Here is a 15,840-nt window from a genome sequence, read left to right as displayed (position 1 = left end):
CTTATTTATTTGATTTATATACCACCCCTCTCCGAAGACTCAGGGCGACCTACAACATATAATAAAAACAATATAATACTATGGCAAATCCAATTAATTAAACTAAATAACCTAAAATCCAATATTTTAAAAATCAATCACACACATTCAGACCTCAGCCATACAAAACATTCATCGGCCAGGGGTCTGAGACCTAATCGCCCGAAGCCTGGCGACATAAGCGAGTCTTGAGATTCTTGCGAAAGACGAGGAGGGTGAGGGCAGTACGAATCTCCGGGGGGGGGAGGTGATTCCAGAGGTCCGGGCCCCTCCACAGAGAAGGCTCTTCCCCTAGACCCCGCCAAGCAACATTGTCTAATTGACGGGACCTGGAGAAGGCTGACTCTATGGGACCTGACCGGTCACTGGGACTCATACAGCAGAAGGCGGTCCCTCAAGTAATCTGGCCCGATGCCATGTAGGGCTTTATAGGTCTGTAAGTAAGCTTCCCTGAAGCCCCGGAATGCAAAAAATAGCACAACAGGAAAACCAGAAGTCCGTTTTTCTGAACTTCCCCCGGTCTGCCTGTTGGGCCATTTTTCACACTCTGGGACTTCAGGGAAACTTTCCTGAAGCCTCCGGAGGACAAAACACACTTACCCAAGGCTGAAAATCAGCTGGCTAGCATTTATTTATTTATTTATTAGATTTGTATGCCGCCCCTCTCTGTAGACTCGGGGTGGCTAACAACAATAAAAACAGCATTTAATAAATCTAATATTTAAAATAACTAAAAAATCCTTATTAAAAATCAAACAAGCACACACACAAACATACCATGTATAAATTGTATAGGCCTAGGGGGAAAGGAAAGAGCCAAGGTGGCACAGCAGGTAGAGTGTTGTACTGCAGGCCATTGAAGCTGACTGTAGATCTGAAGGTCAGCGGTTCAAATCTCATCAGCGGCTCAAGGTTGACTCAGCCTTCCATCCTTCCGAGGTAGGTAAAATGAGGACCCAGATAATGGGGGCAATAGGCTGGCTCTGTTAAACAGTGCTATTGCTAACATGTTGTAAGCCGCCCTAAGTCTAAGGAGAAGGGCGGCATAAAAATTGAATAAATGAAGGAAGGAAGGAAGGAAGGAAGGAAGGAAGGATATCTCAGTTCCCCCATGCCTGATGATAGAGGTGGGTTTTAAGGAGCTTACGAAATGTGTGCTGGAGCTGACATAGGGCAACACATCCCCTCTGATATGGCTCCGTGTATCACGGAGGCACACATGCCGTAAGTTTGCTATCACTGCCGTAGACCATTTTCAGAACAGGTCTAATTATTTGGTTCCCACTGTAAGCTATGCAACAGCAAAAGGAAACCATACTAAAGCAAACCAAAGGGCTCAAAACTAAAATGCCCATAGATCTTCATTATTCCTTGCCCAACGTACGCAGGACCAACCTATCATTTCACTATAATTGTGCCATGGCTAAGCCCAGCACCTTTGTCATTTGCATTTTATACATAAGAGCACACGATTCCTACATAACAAAAGTAATGCATCAAAACCTGACACAATTAAACCAGCATAGCGGAAGAGATTCGAAACAGATGCAGCAACGCTGTACAATTGAGGAGCTTCAAAGCTGTCATTTGCTGCTACTAAGGCCAAGGAAAATCCCATGGGTGGTCAGAGCTAAAGCATTTTATTGAAGAAGAAAATCACTGACATTGGGTGGTTTTGCAAGAGCAGGTTTGTAATCAAATGCAATTTGCTTTCATCACAGCTACAGCCATCATGATATAAATAACCAATTCAAAGCTCTTCTTTTTTCAGACATTATATAGCAAAGAGGACTTCTGATGCTTCAGGCAACAATTGATCCATCCACGGTCTCAAATTACACTGCAGCTATTTAGAAACTCCATAGGTAGCTGCTTGCTCCAAGGGAAACACCTCGGTGGGCTAATTACCTATCCACCTTTAATAAACATTAGAATGAGAAGGAAAGGATGCTATGAAATCTGCTAAAGTGAAACACGTTTGCCTTGTTGCATATTACAACACAGATTGCTCTATTTTTAGCATCCTTGGGGTAATAAGATCAAGCCCCCTTCCCTCGTTTATGAGTTGTAATGTGTGGTTGTGAATGAGTTGGATGACTGATTTTAATACATATGGGATTTTAGTAGTAATTTTTAATTAATTAGATTTGTTGTCGTGTTGTTTTTTATATTCTGTGAGCCGCCCCGAGTCTTCGGAGAAGGCGGCATGCAAATCTAATAAATAATAATAAAATTAATAATCTGCTGCTGCTTTTAAAACACTCCTCTGAAAATGTGTAAGAATGGTTTAAAACAGTGATAGTGAACCTTTGTTTCCCCCCTCAGGTACGAAAAGGGCAAATGTATGTGCAATAGCGCATGTATGCCCATACCCATAATGCAATGCCCTCCCCCCACGCATGTACCCCCCCCCCCCAAACGCTGGTCCCAGGCCTCACTGAAGCCACTGGACTTCCAGTAGTCCTGTTGGGCTGGCTTTTTTTTTCCTCCCCAAGCTTCAGGAAAGCCTCCGGAGCCTGGGGATGGCGAAAAACAGGCCCAACGGGCCTCCCAGAAGTTTGGAAACTAACTTCCAGTAGGTCCATTGGGCCGTTGTTTTGCCATCCATAGGCTCCAGAGCAGGGGTCTCCAAGGTTGGCGACTTTAAGACTTGTGGACTTCAACTCCCAGCAAAGCTGTCTGAGGAATTCTGGGTGTTGAAGTCCACAAGTCTTAAAGTCGCCAACCTTGGAGACCCCTGCTCCAGAGGCTTTTCTGAAGCCCGGGGAGGGCAAAAACGGCCTTCCTCCACCCTCCAGAAGGCCGAAAATCAGTTGGCCAGCGCACACATAGGCGCTGGAGCTGACATAGGACAACGCCTCACGTGCCCTCAGATATGGCTCTGCGTGCCATAGGTTTGCCATCGCGGGCTTAGAACAATTTGAAGACGGGTGAACTTCAACTTGAGGATGCGCAGACTTGGCAACTTCAATGTGTGGAATTCTGGGAGTTGAAGTCCACAAATTTTTAACTTGCCAAGGTTGAGAAACACTGGCATCTCCAACCCAAATATATTGGACTGGGTCAGATATCTCCCAGCCAGCATGGCGATCAATTGTGTGGGCCGAGAATTATGAAAATTGAATAAGAAGTTGGGGAAAGTTACCTCAGAAGCCACAGAACTCATTTTGAAGCTTGTCAAAGATTGTCAACACGATCCTGTGTTCCTGGGAAAAAATACATGTCAAACCTGACCCAACTCCGTAGTTGCCTGTTCCTGCTTTCGCTCGCAGCTTTGCCAAACTGTGACAGGAGGTGGATGGTGGATTCCTAAGGGTGGAAGGCAGCTTTGGAACGCACGTGAACCAACCATCTGTTGCCGGAGAGGTGTTATTTGACAAGTGATGAAGAATGCTTTGACCAAGCTGACAGCTTTTCCCAAAGCAAAAGAATTGGAACTCAATTGGTGAACTCTGAACTGTGGGTGGCCCGCAGGGGAAAAAGAAAGTTACCTATGTGTGGGTTTTCATGGGAAAATATCAGAACTGACTTTGCTTTTGCTGTGCCTAGATGGATTTTTCAATAAAGCTGCACTCTTGATTCATCTAAAGCAGAGGTCTCTCTCTGCTTCGTTGAGGGCCACATCAGGGTAATTGCTATTTGACCTTGGGGCATTGTGGGCGTGGCTAGTGTGCCTGGGCTGTGAAGGCCTCCTGCAACCCCACCAGCGAAAACAGAGCTCAGAGGGGTCGCATGTGGCCCTCATGAGTTCTGTTTTTGCAGGCAGAGGCACCACGGGATGCTCCTTCGCTGTTTCCATGATCCAGATCCAAGCACCCCGCAGGCCAAATCTGGCCTGCGAACCTTGAGTTTGACACCCCTGATCTAAAGAGCGGGGAGTTTCTTTTGTTGAATATGCCCAATTGGGTAATCAGCCCTACCTATTTCATGATACTTCCCAGAGGCCTATTAGATCGCACAGAATCGGCTTCTTCCAGGTCCCGTCGACTAAACAATGTAGGTTGGCAGGACTGTGGGAGAGGGCCTTTTCTGTACCTGCCCCGGCTCTAGGGAACCAACTCCCCCCCAATGTTCGCACTGCTCCCACTCTACTGGCTTTTCGAAAAGCTGTTAAGACCTGACTTTGTCGACAGGCCTGGGGGCCGCGAACTCTAACATCAGACATGCCCAAATTATGTTTGGCTGGTATGTATGATTGTTAGATTGATTTTTTTGGTTTTTATAATGGGTTCGCTAGGGTTATAACAGGGTTTTAATCTACTGCTGATGTTCAACTTTTTTATTATTGTACCATTGTATTATTTTTTTATTGTTGTAAGTCGCACTGAGTCCTAGGGGTTTGGGCGGCATAGAAATCGAATAAATAACTAAATTAAATTATAATCTGCAGAACCTGAAATAGATTTACACAAAGTCTTTAACTCCAGTGGGACCAGCCTCTCTCCCATCTCATTCCACTCCCGAGGAATTATTACCACATTGTATAATAATAAATATTCGGAGTGTGCATACATACATCAGCATAGATGGGAGAAACTCTAGGATAAGAACTGTTCCTCCGCGGGCTGAAAACATCTCTTTTTTCTCCAGATTTCTATTCAGTCGTCTAAAGCAGTGTTTCCCAACCTTGGCAACTTGAAGATATTTGGACTTCAACTCTCAGAATTCTGGGAGTTAAAGTCCAAATATCTTCAAGTTGCCAAGGTTGGGAAACACTGATCTAAAGTCACCCCCTGACCCAATGGATGAAAGGTAAGTTTAATAATAAAATCAAAATCAAAAGAGAAAGTCTACAAGGGATTCCCAGGTTGGGTAGAAACCATAATTGCTTTAGCTCCCATATCATCACTAATACTGGATTGTGATTTCCGGTCTATGTTAAGCCTTCACTGTTTGCTCCTCATTCCTCTGTCTGTCCCTCTTGAGCCAGAAGATGGACGTGAAGATATAAATCGGTCCTGTAATTCTGAATCACTCAAGCTTGCTGCGATTGAAATCCACTGAAAATGCTTGTCTATTATTTTCCCACCAGACCATCTTCACATCCGGAGGATCTGCTTAACGGATACATATGGTTCCTGGGAAACCTTCAAAGCAGTTTGGTAATCCACCAAAGGGACTTCTCGGCAGACCGGAGCGACCAGTTGACCCTTCCGAACAAGAGTGCACAGCTCAGCTATCATCGTTTCCAGCTTGTCTTTGCCTGTGTATGGAAAAAGAAGGCGGAAAGCCATCATTGCTCTTTCTTTCTGAACTTCTGGGTTTAGACTCAAGAGAAGAAATAATAATCATTGGTAAAATAAATTTCTACATTTCCACATTTCTCCTCTGCCTGACCTCTGGAATGGTATTCTCACCAGAGGTTTGGCTTGATCTTATCCTGCCATTTTTTAATCCAGGTTCTTCCTCCAGGCCCTGATAGAATAATTCCCCTTTGGTTCTCTTGTATTATTGACTCCTGTTCTTTTTTTATATATATTTGGTTTTTTGTTAGTTTTATTGGGTCATGTCAATTTAGGGGAGATTTTTTTTATCAGTCGTTTTTACTGTAAGCTATTGTAGGCCCAGAATCCATTGAGTTAGGAAAATATATATAGTGGATAAAATAAATAAACACAGTGAATAAAATAAATAAACAGATAATAAATAGAAATTGCTTTCAGGCAGCCTGAAAACAAAAATCAGCGATATCAAATAGTATGGATTCCATATTCATATTCCAATACGGTTGAAACTGTCCCTTTTAGTTAGAGAAGGAAGAAACAGACTTCAAGATTATGGGAAGTACATAATTCAATGTGTTTTTGTAATCCACAGACTGCAAAGGCCCAACCACCCCAGTTCTAGCCCAACATTATAAATTAGCCAGCAAATTCAGCAGGTTCTGGAGAACCTGTAGTAGAAATTTTGAATAGTTGGGAGATCCGGCAAATACCACTTCTGACTGGCCCCAGAGTGGGAGGGAATGGAGATTTTATAATATCCTTTCCCTGCCACGCCCACAGGGAAAATTTCCAGTCTTTGGAGAGGGGCGGCATACAAATCTAATAAATTATTATTACTATTATTATCACTATTATTATTATTACTATTTATTATTATTATTATTATTATTATTATTATTATTATTATTATTATTATTATTATGTCAATGAATAGAATAGAATATAATTTTTATTGGCCAAGTGTGATTGGACACACAAGGAATTTGTCTTGGTGCATATGCTCTCAGCGTACATAAAATAAAATATACATTTGTCAAGAATCATGTGGTACAACACCTAATGATTGTCATACAGGTCAAATAAGCAATGAAGAAGCAATATTAATAAAAATCTTAGGATATAAGCAACAAGTTACAGTCATATAATCAACATGGGAGGAAATGGGTGAAAGGAATGATGAGAAAAACTAGTAGAATAGAAGTGCAGATTTAGTAGAAAGTCTGACAGTGTTGAGGGAATTATTTGTTTAGTAGAGTGATGGCGTTCGGAAAAAAACTGTTGTGTCTAGTTGTCTTGGTGTGCAGTGCTCTGTAGCGACGTTTTGAGGGTAGGAGTTGAAACAATTTGTGTCCAGGATATGAGGGGTCAGTAAATATTTTCCTCGCCCTCTTTTTGACTCGTGCAATATACAGGTCCTCAATGGAAGGCAGGTTGGCAGCAATTGTTTTTTCTGCAGTTCTGATTATCCTCTGAAGTCTGTGTTGATCCTGTTGGGTTGTAGCACCAAACTAGACAGTTAAAGAGGTGCAGATGACAGACTCAATGATTCCTCTGTAGAACTGAATCAGCAGCTCCTTGGGCAGTTTGAGCTTCCTGAGCTGGCGCAGAAAGAACATTCTTTGTTGTGCTTTTTTGATGATGTTTTTGATGTTAGGTGACCATTTTAGGTCTTGAGATATGGTAGAACCTAGAAATTTGAAGGTCTCTACTGTTGATACTGTGTTGTCTAGTATTGTGAGAGGTGGAAGGGTGCAAGGGTTTCTCTTAAAGTCTACCACCATTTCTACGGTTTTGAGTTTGTTCAGTTCTAGATTGTTCTGGTCACACCACAAGGATAGTTGTTCAACTTCCCGTCTGTATGCGGATTCATCATTGTCTCGAATGAGTCCGATCACTGTTGTATCATCTGCAAACCTCAGTAGTTTAACAGATGGATCGTTTGAGATGCAGTCATTAGTGTATAGAGAGAAGAGAAGTGGTGAGAGTACACAGCCTTGGGGGGCACCTGTGCTAATTGTACATGTATCTGATGTGATTTTTCCTAGCTTCACCTGCTGCTTCCTGTCTGTTAGGAAGCTTGTGATCCACTTACAAGTGTGTTCAGGTACTGCTAGCAACACAGCAAACGAGATCACTATGCTGGATTTCATATTTCATCACCAGTTGGGCGCTTCCCAAGCACCTTGGACTGCGTGATGTAGCAGCGAATTATGGTTACCGATCCCAGTAAAGCGGCCTTTTGCAATTGACAGATGGAGATTTTGTCAATTCCGATGGTTTTCAAATGTCCGCTGAGATCCTTTGGCACTGCGCCCAGCGTGCCAAGTACCACTGGGACCACTTTCACTGGGTTATGCCAGAGTCTTTGCAGCTCGATTTTTAGATCTTTGTATTTCACTAATTTCTCTAGCTGCTTCTCCTCAATTCTGCTGTCCCCTGGGATTGCGATGTCGATGATCCATACTTTCTTTTTCTCCACAATCAGGATGTCTGGTGTGTTATGCTTCAGAATTCGGTCAGCCGGAAGTCATTATTATTATTATTATTATTATTATTATTATTATTATTATTATTATTATTATTATTATATTATTATTATTATTGAATTTCACTCCTGCAGCAGTGTCACCAAGGAAGTTTATTTTATTCAGTGACTAACTCGATTGACTTAAACTCAGCCAATATTCCTTTCACTTTTGACTGGGGATGCAAGGAGGCGATTTCTGCTTGTCATGCCCCATCATATAATCTTTATATACTGTTGCTCTCTAGCCCCATCTAATGGCCGGAGGGACAAATACCAATTATACTGCTTGAAGCTGACCCTATCCCATTACCCATCAGCCCATACTCTCAAAAACAATTGCACGCTGGAAAGCCAGACTCCACTTCCTTTAAAATTTGGAGAACGCAGAAGCACAACGAAGAATCTATCTTAATCTATGGCACATGGTCATCCAAGGACAAACCTACATCCCACATACAGAGCATCACTGATAAGATTTAAATTCCTTGTATTTATTAATTGTTATATTCAGCAGTAACTTAACACTGTCTATCTTGTCTTGGTTCTCATAGTGTGTATCCCTATTTTCCCCCATTTCACCATATCCTGTTCTTTCAATAAAACATTCAGATCTACGCACATGGTTTGTTTTATTGGAGGATAGGTGGATTTAGCTGCATGTTGAGTTGTACACAGGCTAATGTGTGGCGGGGAGAGAACCATTTTCACTAAGCTAAGGAACCATAGTGTCCTCTTTTCTCATAGACTTATTTTTCTAGTACATGTATCTCTTTCAATTTTCACGTATTGAGTTTTATTTTCATTGGCTGCAGGTTATTTAGCATGCATTTTAATCTGCCTAATTAAGAGAGATGAGAAATTTAGAGCTGAAGGCAGAGTTCATCAGTTTCTAATATAAAAATAACACACATGCCACTTACTGTGGGCATTGTCCCTTTTCCACTGGGTCATCCAAAAGCCACGAACGTTGACATTCTTAAAGATCAGTGCACTCTGCAGAGGAAATTACAAGTCACAAATTCTGAAATACAATTTTGGCATCAGGGGAGAATTTAGCATCACAGTATGGGGATATCAGAATGATTTTCCTCTTAGAGATCCTGCTCTAATAATTGGAAAACTTATTTATTCATTTATTGGATTTATATGCTTTCCTTCTCCGAAAACTTGGGGCGGCTTACAACCTATAAAAGAACAATAAAAAATATCCTAAATCCAATTTTAAAATTAAACTAACTAATCTAAAACCCCAATTCCTTAAAAACCAATCGCTCTCATTGTGCAAATAGAAATAGTATCCAGGTAGTCCTTGATTTTGTAACAGCTCCTTTTGTGATTGTTCAAAGTTACGCCACTGAAAAAAGCGATTTATGACAATTTTTCCTGCTTACGACCATTGAAGCATTCTCCATGGTCATGTGATCAAAACTCAGACCCTTGGCAACTTGATTCATATTGATGATGGTTACATTGTCCTGGGGTCATGTGATCTTTCTTTTTGTGTCCTTCTGACAAGCAATGGGGGAACCGGATTCACTTAACAACTGGGTTACCGTCTTTTTTGTTTTTAAATTTTATTCGCAAATAAAGCAACAATGCAATTGAAAAAGAGCAATGAACAACAATTAAAACATACAAATAGAAAAGAAAGGAAAAGAGAGAAGGGGAAGAAAAGAGTAAAAAGAGAAAAAAAAGACAAGAAAGCAAAAAAGAAAGAAAAGAAAAAAAACCCGGTTACATGACACACCGTTATCTTCTTATTTACATCTCCATTAAATCAAAAAGCAAACTCTATATATCCCATTATTACTTTTAGTCTGTATCTCTATTATTTACATTTTCAGTATATTATTTGCAATTATCAGTTATGTCAATTATTTGTTGGTTGCTCCTTCTGGTTTCAAGCCATTTGTAAAAGTTTCCCCAAATTGTATAAAAATCTTTCTCTTGTTTATTTTGTAGTTCAAATGTGAGCCTGGACATTTCAGTGTAGTCCATAAGTTTACTTATAACCATATTATCTGTTGGGAGATTATTGTCCTTCATTTATGTCCCTAGGCATGCCCATATTTCTCCAACACTTGGTTGCCCATTGGTTTCCGAACACAATTCAAACCCATAAACCCTTACATGGCATCTGGCCAGATGACTTGCAGGCAATGTTCCCTCTAATTTTTTTCCGGTGTGGGTGGAAAAGTATAATTTCTGAGCGGCACATTTTCATGCCTGGGAGTGGATCGGTTAGAAACCTGGTCATGAAGTGAATCTGGCTTCTACCCCTCTCCCCCATTGTCTTTGCTTGTGAGACGGTTGCAAAAGGGGGTCACGTGACCTCAAGACGGTCATAAATATGAAACGGCGGCCAAGTTTTGATCATGCGATCGTGGGGCGGCTGCGAAGGTCATAAATATGAAAAAGGGACATAAGTCACTTTTTTCAGGGCCATTGCGACTTTGAACTGTCAGTAAATGAACCATTGTAAGTCGAGGACAACCTGCCTTCTCCCCGAGATGTTTTCTGTGAAGCTTCAAAATGGACTCCTGATCTGCTTCTAAAAGAGCGCACTGGTCAGACAGATAATCCTCGACTTCTGTTCTGACCCCAATGGAGGCCAACGTTTCTGTCTCCTGAGTAAGACGGTTATTAAGTAAGTTCTGCTTCACTTTACCACCTTTCTTCCCACAGTTGTTAAGTGAATCCCTGCAGTTGCTTGTCAGAAGATCCCAGAGGGGCACCTGCTTTTCCTCAGCTGCCGCCATGCGCCCTGTATCACTTGCCTGTATCACACCCCCATTTCGGATGCTCTTGGTGACTAGCCGCCCCCATCCAAACTGGGGGTGGTGCCGGCAGGAACCCCGTGAAAACCCCTGCCGCCGGGCAAGTAATACGGGGCACGCGGCGGCAGCTGAGGAAAAGCAGGCGTGCGTCCCTCAGCACTGTGTATCCAGATGCTGGAGAAAGCCCGTGGGGCGGCCTTGATTGGCGCAAGGGGGGCTCGGCTCCATCAGCCCACACCCCAATCTTCTGCCTTCGGGGGTGCCTTTGGGACGTCGCACGTGAGGTGGGCACTCACGACGGCAGCTGCACAACAGCAGCCAGCGACGGCAGCCCCAGAGAGAGCTGGAGAAGCCAGGCGGGGCTCAGAGCCCGCGCACATTAGAGGGAACAGTGCTTGCAGGACTGTCTTCTACTGTATGAATCCCAGCGACCGATTAGGTCTCACAGAGTTGGCCTTCTCCAGGTCCCGTCAGGCAGACAATCTAGCAGGGCCTAAGGGAAGAGCCTTCTCTGTGGGGGGCCCGGCCCTCTGGAATCAGCTCCCCCTGGAGCAGTGTTTCCCAACCGGTGTGCTGCGGCACACTGGTGTGCCGCGAGATATGGCCAGGTGTGCCGCGAGGCGGAGGCCAGCAAAGGTTGTTTTGAAAGTCGGCCCCCTCGCGCGCATGGCTTCTCCTCGCTAATAGCGGCGGGCAATAGCCGGGGGAGGGGCGGCTTCTGCAAGTGGGAGCTCCAGGGCTGAGGCTTCCACTTGTGGCTGTCCCCGCCCGATCCGTCCTTCTCTCCGGCTTTCTTGGGGCGCGGCTCCTCCCACAGCTGTGGCTGCAGCAGTGCTGGCGATCCGTCCGCTAGCCGCTCCGAGCGCTGTGGGAACGCCCACCCCTCTCACAGTCCCACTCGGTCTTCTCGGCCACCTACATGCTGCGGGAAGCCCGGGAAAACCAAGCAGAGCGCCCAGGCCAGGCAGAAGAATGCCGCCGCCTTGCTATCCCGCTTCTCTCTGGCCATGCGGTTGCAGAAGCAAGCTCTCCCCCCTCACATGCACACTTTCGGCTGGGCAGGGGGCGAAGCCGACCCCCCGGCTGCCGGCGAAAGAGGCTCGCTCGAGCCTCAGAAAGGAGGCGGATTCAGGCAAAGAGCCCGGTGCAACGGGTGCAGCGTTGGAAAGCGAGCGGGCGGTGGGGGCGCGTCGCTTCTGCCTTCCTGAGGCGCTTTTTTTGGGCTCCGCGTCCGGCGAGTTTCTGCCTTGCCTTGCCTACTTAACGTGGCGGGAGAGATGCTAATTCCCATCCCAAACAGTCCGTCTTTTCCCTCAGGAGTGGGTGGGCGTTTTGTCCCTGGCACCATGTCAGCAGCATCAGGAGGACAACAGATGACTAATCCCGCCAGAGAACAAGAGAGAGAAAGCATGAGAGAGAAAGAAAATAAGAGAGAGAACGAGAGAGAGCAAAAGAGAGAGAGAGGTGCTTCTTGAAGCATATGGTAAAAAGCACCCAAATAATAAGAAAAACCCCCCAGCCCACACCTGTTTTTGAAAAGAATAAAAGAGGAAAAAACCCCAGCCCTCAACTGGTTTTGGAAATGGTTCGAGTGTGTATACACACACACGCATAAAGGGGGGAGAGAGACAGGAATGGAAAAAGAGGAGAAGTGAGAGGGAGAAGGAATGAGGGAAAAAGGAGGAAGAGAGAGAAATGAGAAACATGAGAGAGAAAAGGGGGAAAGACAGGAGAAGTACCCAGAAATGAGAGAGCGGTATAAATTTGAGGAGGGATGATTGATGATTGACTGTATTTATAAGAGGATGTTACATGGGGTTGTATATATGAGGGGGCTATGTATGTATGTATGTATGTATGTATGTATGTATGTATGTATGTATGTATGTATTTATTTATTTATTAGATTTGTGTCATTTTGGTTGGTGGTGTGCCCTAGGATTTTTTAAATGTAAAAAATGTGCCGCGGCTCAAAAAAGGTTGAAAATCACTGCCCTGGAGGTTTGCACTGCTCCCACCCTCCTTCCCTTCCGTAAGAGTCTAAAGGCTCATCTATGTCGCCAGGCTTGGGGCAATTAGGTCTCAGCCAACAAAATGAGATATACATGTATATTGTATGATTTTTGGATTTTTAGATTGTAATTTTAAATTCAATTAGATTTGCCCTTGTACTGTATTGTTATATTATATGCTGCTAGCCGCTCTGACTCCTCGGAGAAGGGCGGCATACAAATATATCAAACAAACAAACAAACAAACAAACAAACAAACAAACAAAAATTATTGTCCTTGGGTTATTGTCTTAACAACTGTAGCTATTTGCTTAGCAACAGTGACAATAAAGGTCATGAAATGGGGGTAATACTCACTTAACAACGGTCTCCGCAATAGAAATGTTGGGCTCAATTGTGGTCATAAGTTGAGGACTACCTCTGTTATCTCAGGAAAGGGAACATGTGCAGGATAAATGGGCTACTCACCACAGGGACGGTCACAGGCTGCTTTGACATCCCACCATAGGTAACCAAGGTCCCGCTATGCCTAATGGAAGAATTGGATTAGGGCAATTAAAGTTAGGATGAAGGCAATTAAGGTGGCAAACTACCACATTTTTCAGAGTATAAGACACACCTTTTTTCTCTCTAAAAGAGGCTGAAAATTCAGGTGCATCTTATACTCCGAATGCAGCTTTTTTTGAAGCTTTCCCCCCCAGCCCTAACCAGGTGCTAACAATCTTCCCAGCTCTTATCTTGCAGGTTCTTTCACTGTTACTGTCTGCAAAGAATGCTCTAAGTCTTTGCTCTAAGTCTTTGCAGCGTTTTTTTCATTACTCTAACTTGCTCCAAGTAAGTTTCTTTCCAGCCCTAACCAGGTGCTAACAATGTTCCCAGCTCTTACCGGCTTGCAAAGTTTTTTATTATTATTCTCTGTCAAGAATTTTTCCAAGCCCTAAGTATTTGCATTTTTTTTCATTGCTCTACTTGCTCAGGATTTTTCTTTCCAGCCCTAACCAGGTTCTAACAATGTTCCCAGCTCTTACTGGCTTGCAAACTCTTTCATTGTTACTCTCTCTGAATAAGGTTTTTTTAAAAGCCCTAACCAGGGGATAAAATAATGTGCTGAAACTGATCAGACTAAGGATGCTAGCCAGATGAATGTCTGGTAAGCAGATTCTTTTCCCTATTTTCCTCCCGCAAACCCAAAAAATACGGTACCTAAACCCAAACCCTATTTTTACTGTCCAGCTTCTTCAGCCTCTGGACACCTGGTTAATTTTTGCAAACTTTAATTGGAAACCATTGCAGTTTAGGGATTCAGAGCAAGAAGCAGCACACTGCCATTTTCTCGCAAGTTCACTGGATGAAAATTTAGATGTTATAAAATCAAATAATGAGAAAATTAAAAAAGGCTCCCTTCCAAAATCTTATTAAAATCTTCAACATAGCTGTCCTTCACAGAAAGTTTTTTCCTGTAGTTACGGTTCAAGACTTCTTGAAATATATTAAGCTTGGTCTCATGTCGGATATCTCCAGGTTTTCAAGGAATTCACAAGTGAGTCCTTTAAACTGTAAAATCCAGGTCAACTCTGATCTATAAAATCCCTTCAATTCTGGGAACTGGCTTAGAAAACCTTCTGGCTCATAATGATGTTATATTTGTGAAAAATAATATTAATAGCAATAGCACTTAGATGCCATTTCAAAGTGTTTTATAGCCCACTCTAAGCAGCTTACAGTCAGCATATTGCCCTTAACAATCTGGATCCTCATTTTACCGACCTCGGAAGGATGGAAGGCTGAGCCAACCTTGAGCTGGTGAGACTTGAACTGCTGAACTGCTGGCAGCCGGCAGTCAGCAGAAATAGCCTGCAGTACTGCATTCTAACCATTGTGCCACCCTGGATCTAATAGCAATAGCACTTAAGACTTATATACTGCTTCATAGTGCTTTTTAGCCCTTTCTAAGAGGTTTACAGAGTAAGCCTATTGCCCCCAACAATCTGGGTCCTCATTTTACCCACATTGGAAGGATGGAAGGCTGAGTCAACCTTGAGCCTGGTGAGATTCGATCTGCCAAATTTCAGGCAGCCTGCAGTCAGCAGAATTAGCTACAGTACTGCATCCCAACCACTGTGCCACCACGGATCTAATACCCAGTAAATTCATCTTACTAGAGTGAAATGATGATACCAAGATCTATTCTGACTGTTTCAGAGCTCTGGAGCCGGATTTCACTGAAATTATAAAGTTTAAATATTTTTCAGACGCAGCACAAAACCTTTCAACTCTGACTGGCAGTTGGCAGCTTGCTAGCTGGGCAAGTAGGTTTGTCATGAAGTTTTAAAGCTCCTCTTAATTTCTTTCTTAAATGTCACCCAAGCCAAGCGTTTTGGATAGTATTCAATGCAATAGCAAATTTGTCAACTTGAAGACAAGAATTCAGAGAGTACAAGTCTGCCCCATTAAACAGCAAATCATTGCACTAAACCACACTTGCAAATTTAAGGGTGTCTATATGTCCTGCTTCAAAAATACTCTTGTTTAGGCAACTCACAACCCAAATGAAAATTAAAGACACACTGCCCATTTAAGCATTTAAATCGAGTGAAACAATTACTACAAGGGTAATTCAAACCAAACAAAAGCTAAATTTACCTCAAGTGACGCATCAGCTCAGTAGCGCTTTTCCCTCCAACACCATTCAGAGCCAATGAGGGCTTAGGAATTTCCTGGAGAACGAAATTGGAAAACAAAATAAAAACAAAACAAAACAGAAAACAAGTTGCTTCTGGCTTTAAGTCCTTCAAATTATTCATAGAAATATGATGTGGTTAGTTCTGGCCCAGCTCCTGCCCTAAGGAATGTGCAGGTGGATGTGGGGGAAACATCCACATGCCGCAGGCCCGTTTTGCTCCCGATGGAATCTGCCGACGAAGCCTCCTCTGACCAAGGAAGCGTGAGTGACAGGGAAGAGGGGAGTTTGGCAGACAGCCCAGGAGGAGATCAGTCATCTGTATCATCCCTGGATTCTGAACAAGAATTAATGACACATCCATGCATGCGTAAAGTGATGCATAGGAGACAACAACTGAAGGATTATTACAAGAGAAAATGAGGCCACCTGTGGTTGGGTGGGGCTGCTGTAATTAGTGCTATAGATAAAAGTGCAGCCTGGTGTTTTAGCCTCATGGCAGTTTATCTGATTCATTGTTTCGTCAAGATCGTGGTTTTTGCTCTTCAGGATTGTGTGTGTGTGGACTCTCTGGACTTTA

General features: G+C 43.4%; 1 protein-coding gene across 2 annotated transcripts in view; it reads right to left on the bottom strand.

Annotated features, from left to right (window-relative positions):
• Window positions 1–4,303: 4,303 nt before the first annotated feature.
• Window positions 4,304–15,840, bottom strand: part of MECR (mitochondrial trans-2-enoyl-CoA reductase) — a 67,908-nt gene continuing 56,371 nt past the window's right edge. Inside the window, exons 7-10 of one of the 2 annotated variants that reach the window (XM_070764108.1) lie at window positions 15,224–15,297; window positions 13,049–13,109; window positions 8,712–8,784; window positions 4,304–5,242 (exon numbers count right to left, since the gene is read on the bottom strand). In XM_070764108.1, coding sequence (XP_070620209.1) covers window positions 5,079–5,242; window positions 8,712–8,784; window positions 13,049–13,109; window positions 15,224–15,297 — 372 coding nt within the window. In that variant the 3' untranslated portion in view covers window positions 4,304–5,078. The remainder of the gene's footprint in view (window positions 5,243–8,711; window positions 8,785–13,048; window positions 13,110–15,223; window positions 15,298–15,840) is intronic. The other variant, XM_070764109.1, reaches the window with a different exon arrangement.

The sequence above is a fragment of the Erythrolamprus reginae genome, chromosome 11 (genome assembly GCF_031021105.1).
Source record: "Erythrolamprus reginae isolate rEryReg1 chromosome 11, rEryReg1.hap1, whole genome shotgun sequence".
NCBI classification, from domain to species: Eukaryota; Metazoa; Chordata; class Lepidosauria; order Squamata; family Dipsadidae; genus Erythrolamprus; species Erythrolamprus reginae.
This window is presented reverse-complemented; position numbering and strand designations above follow the sequence as displayed.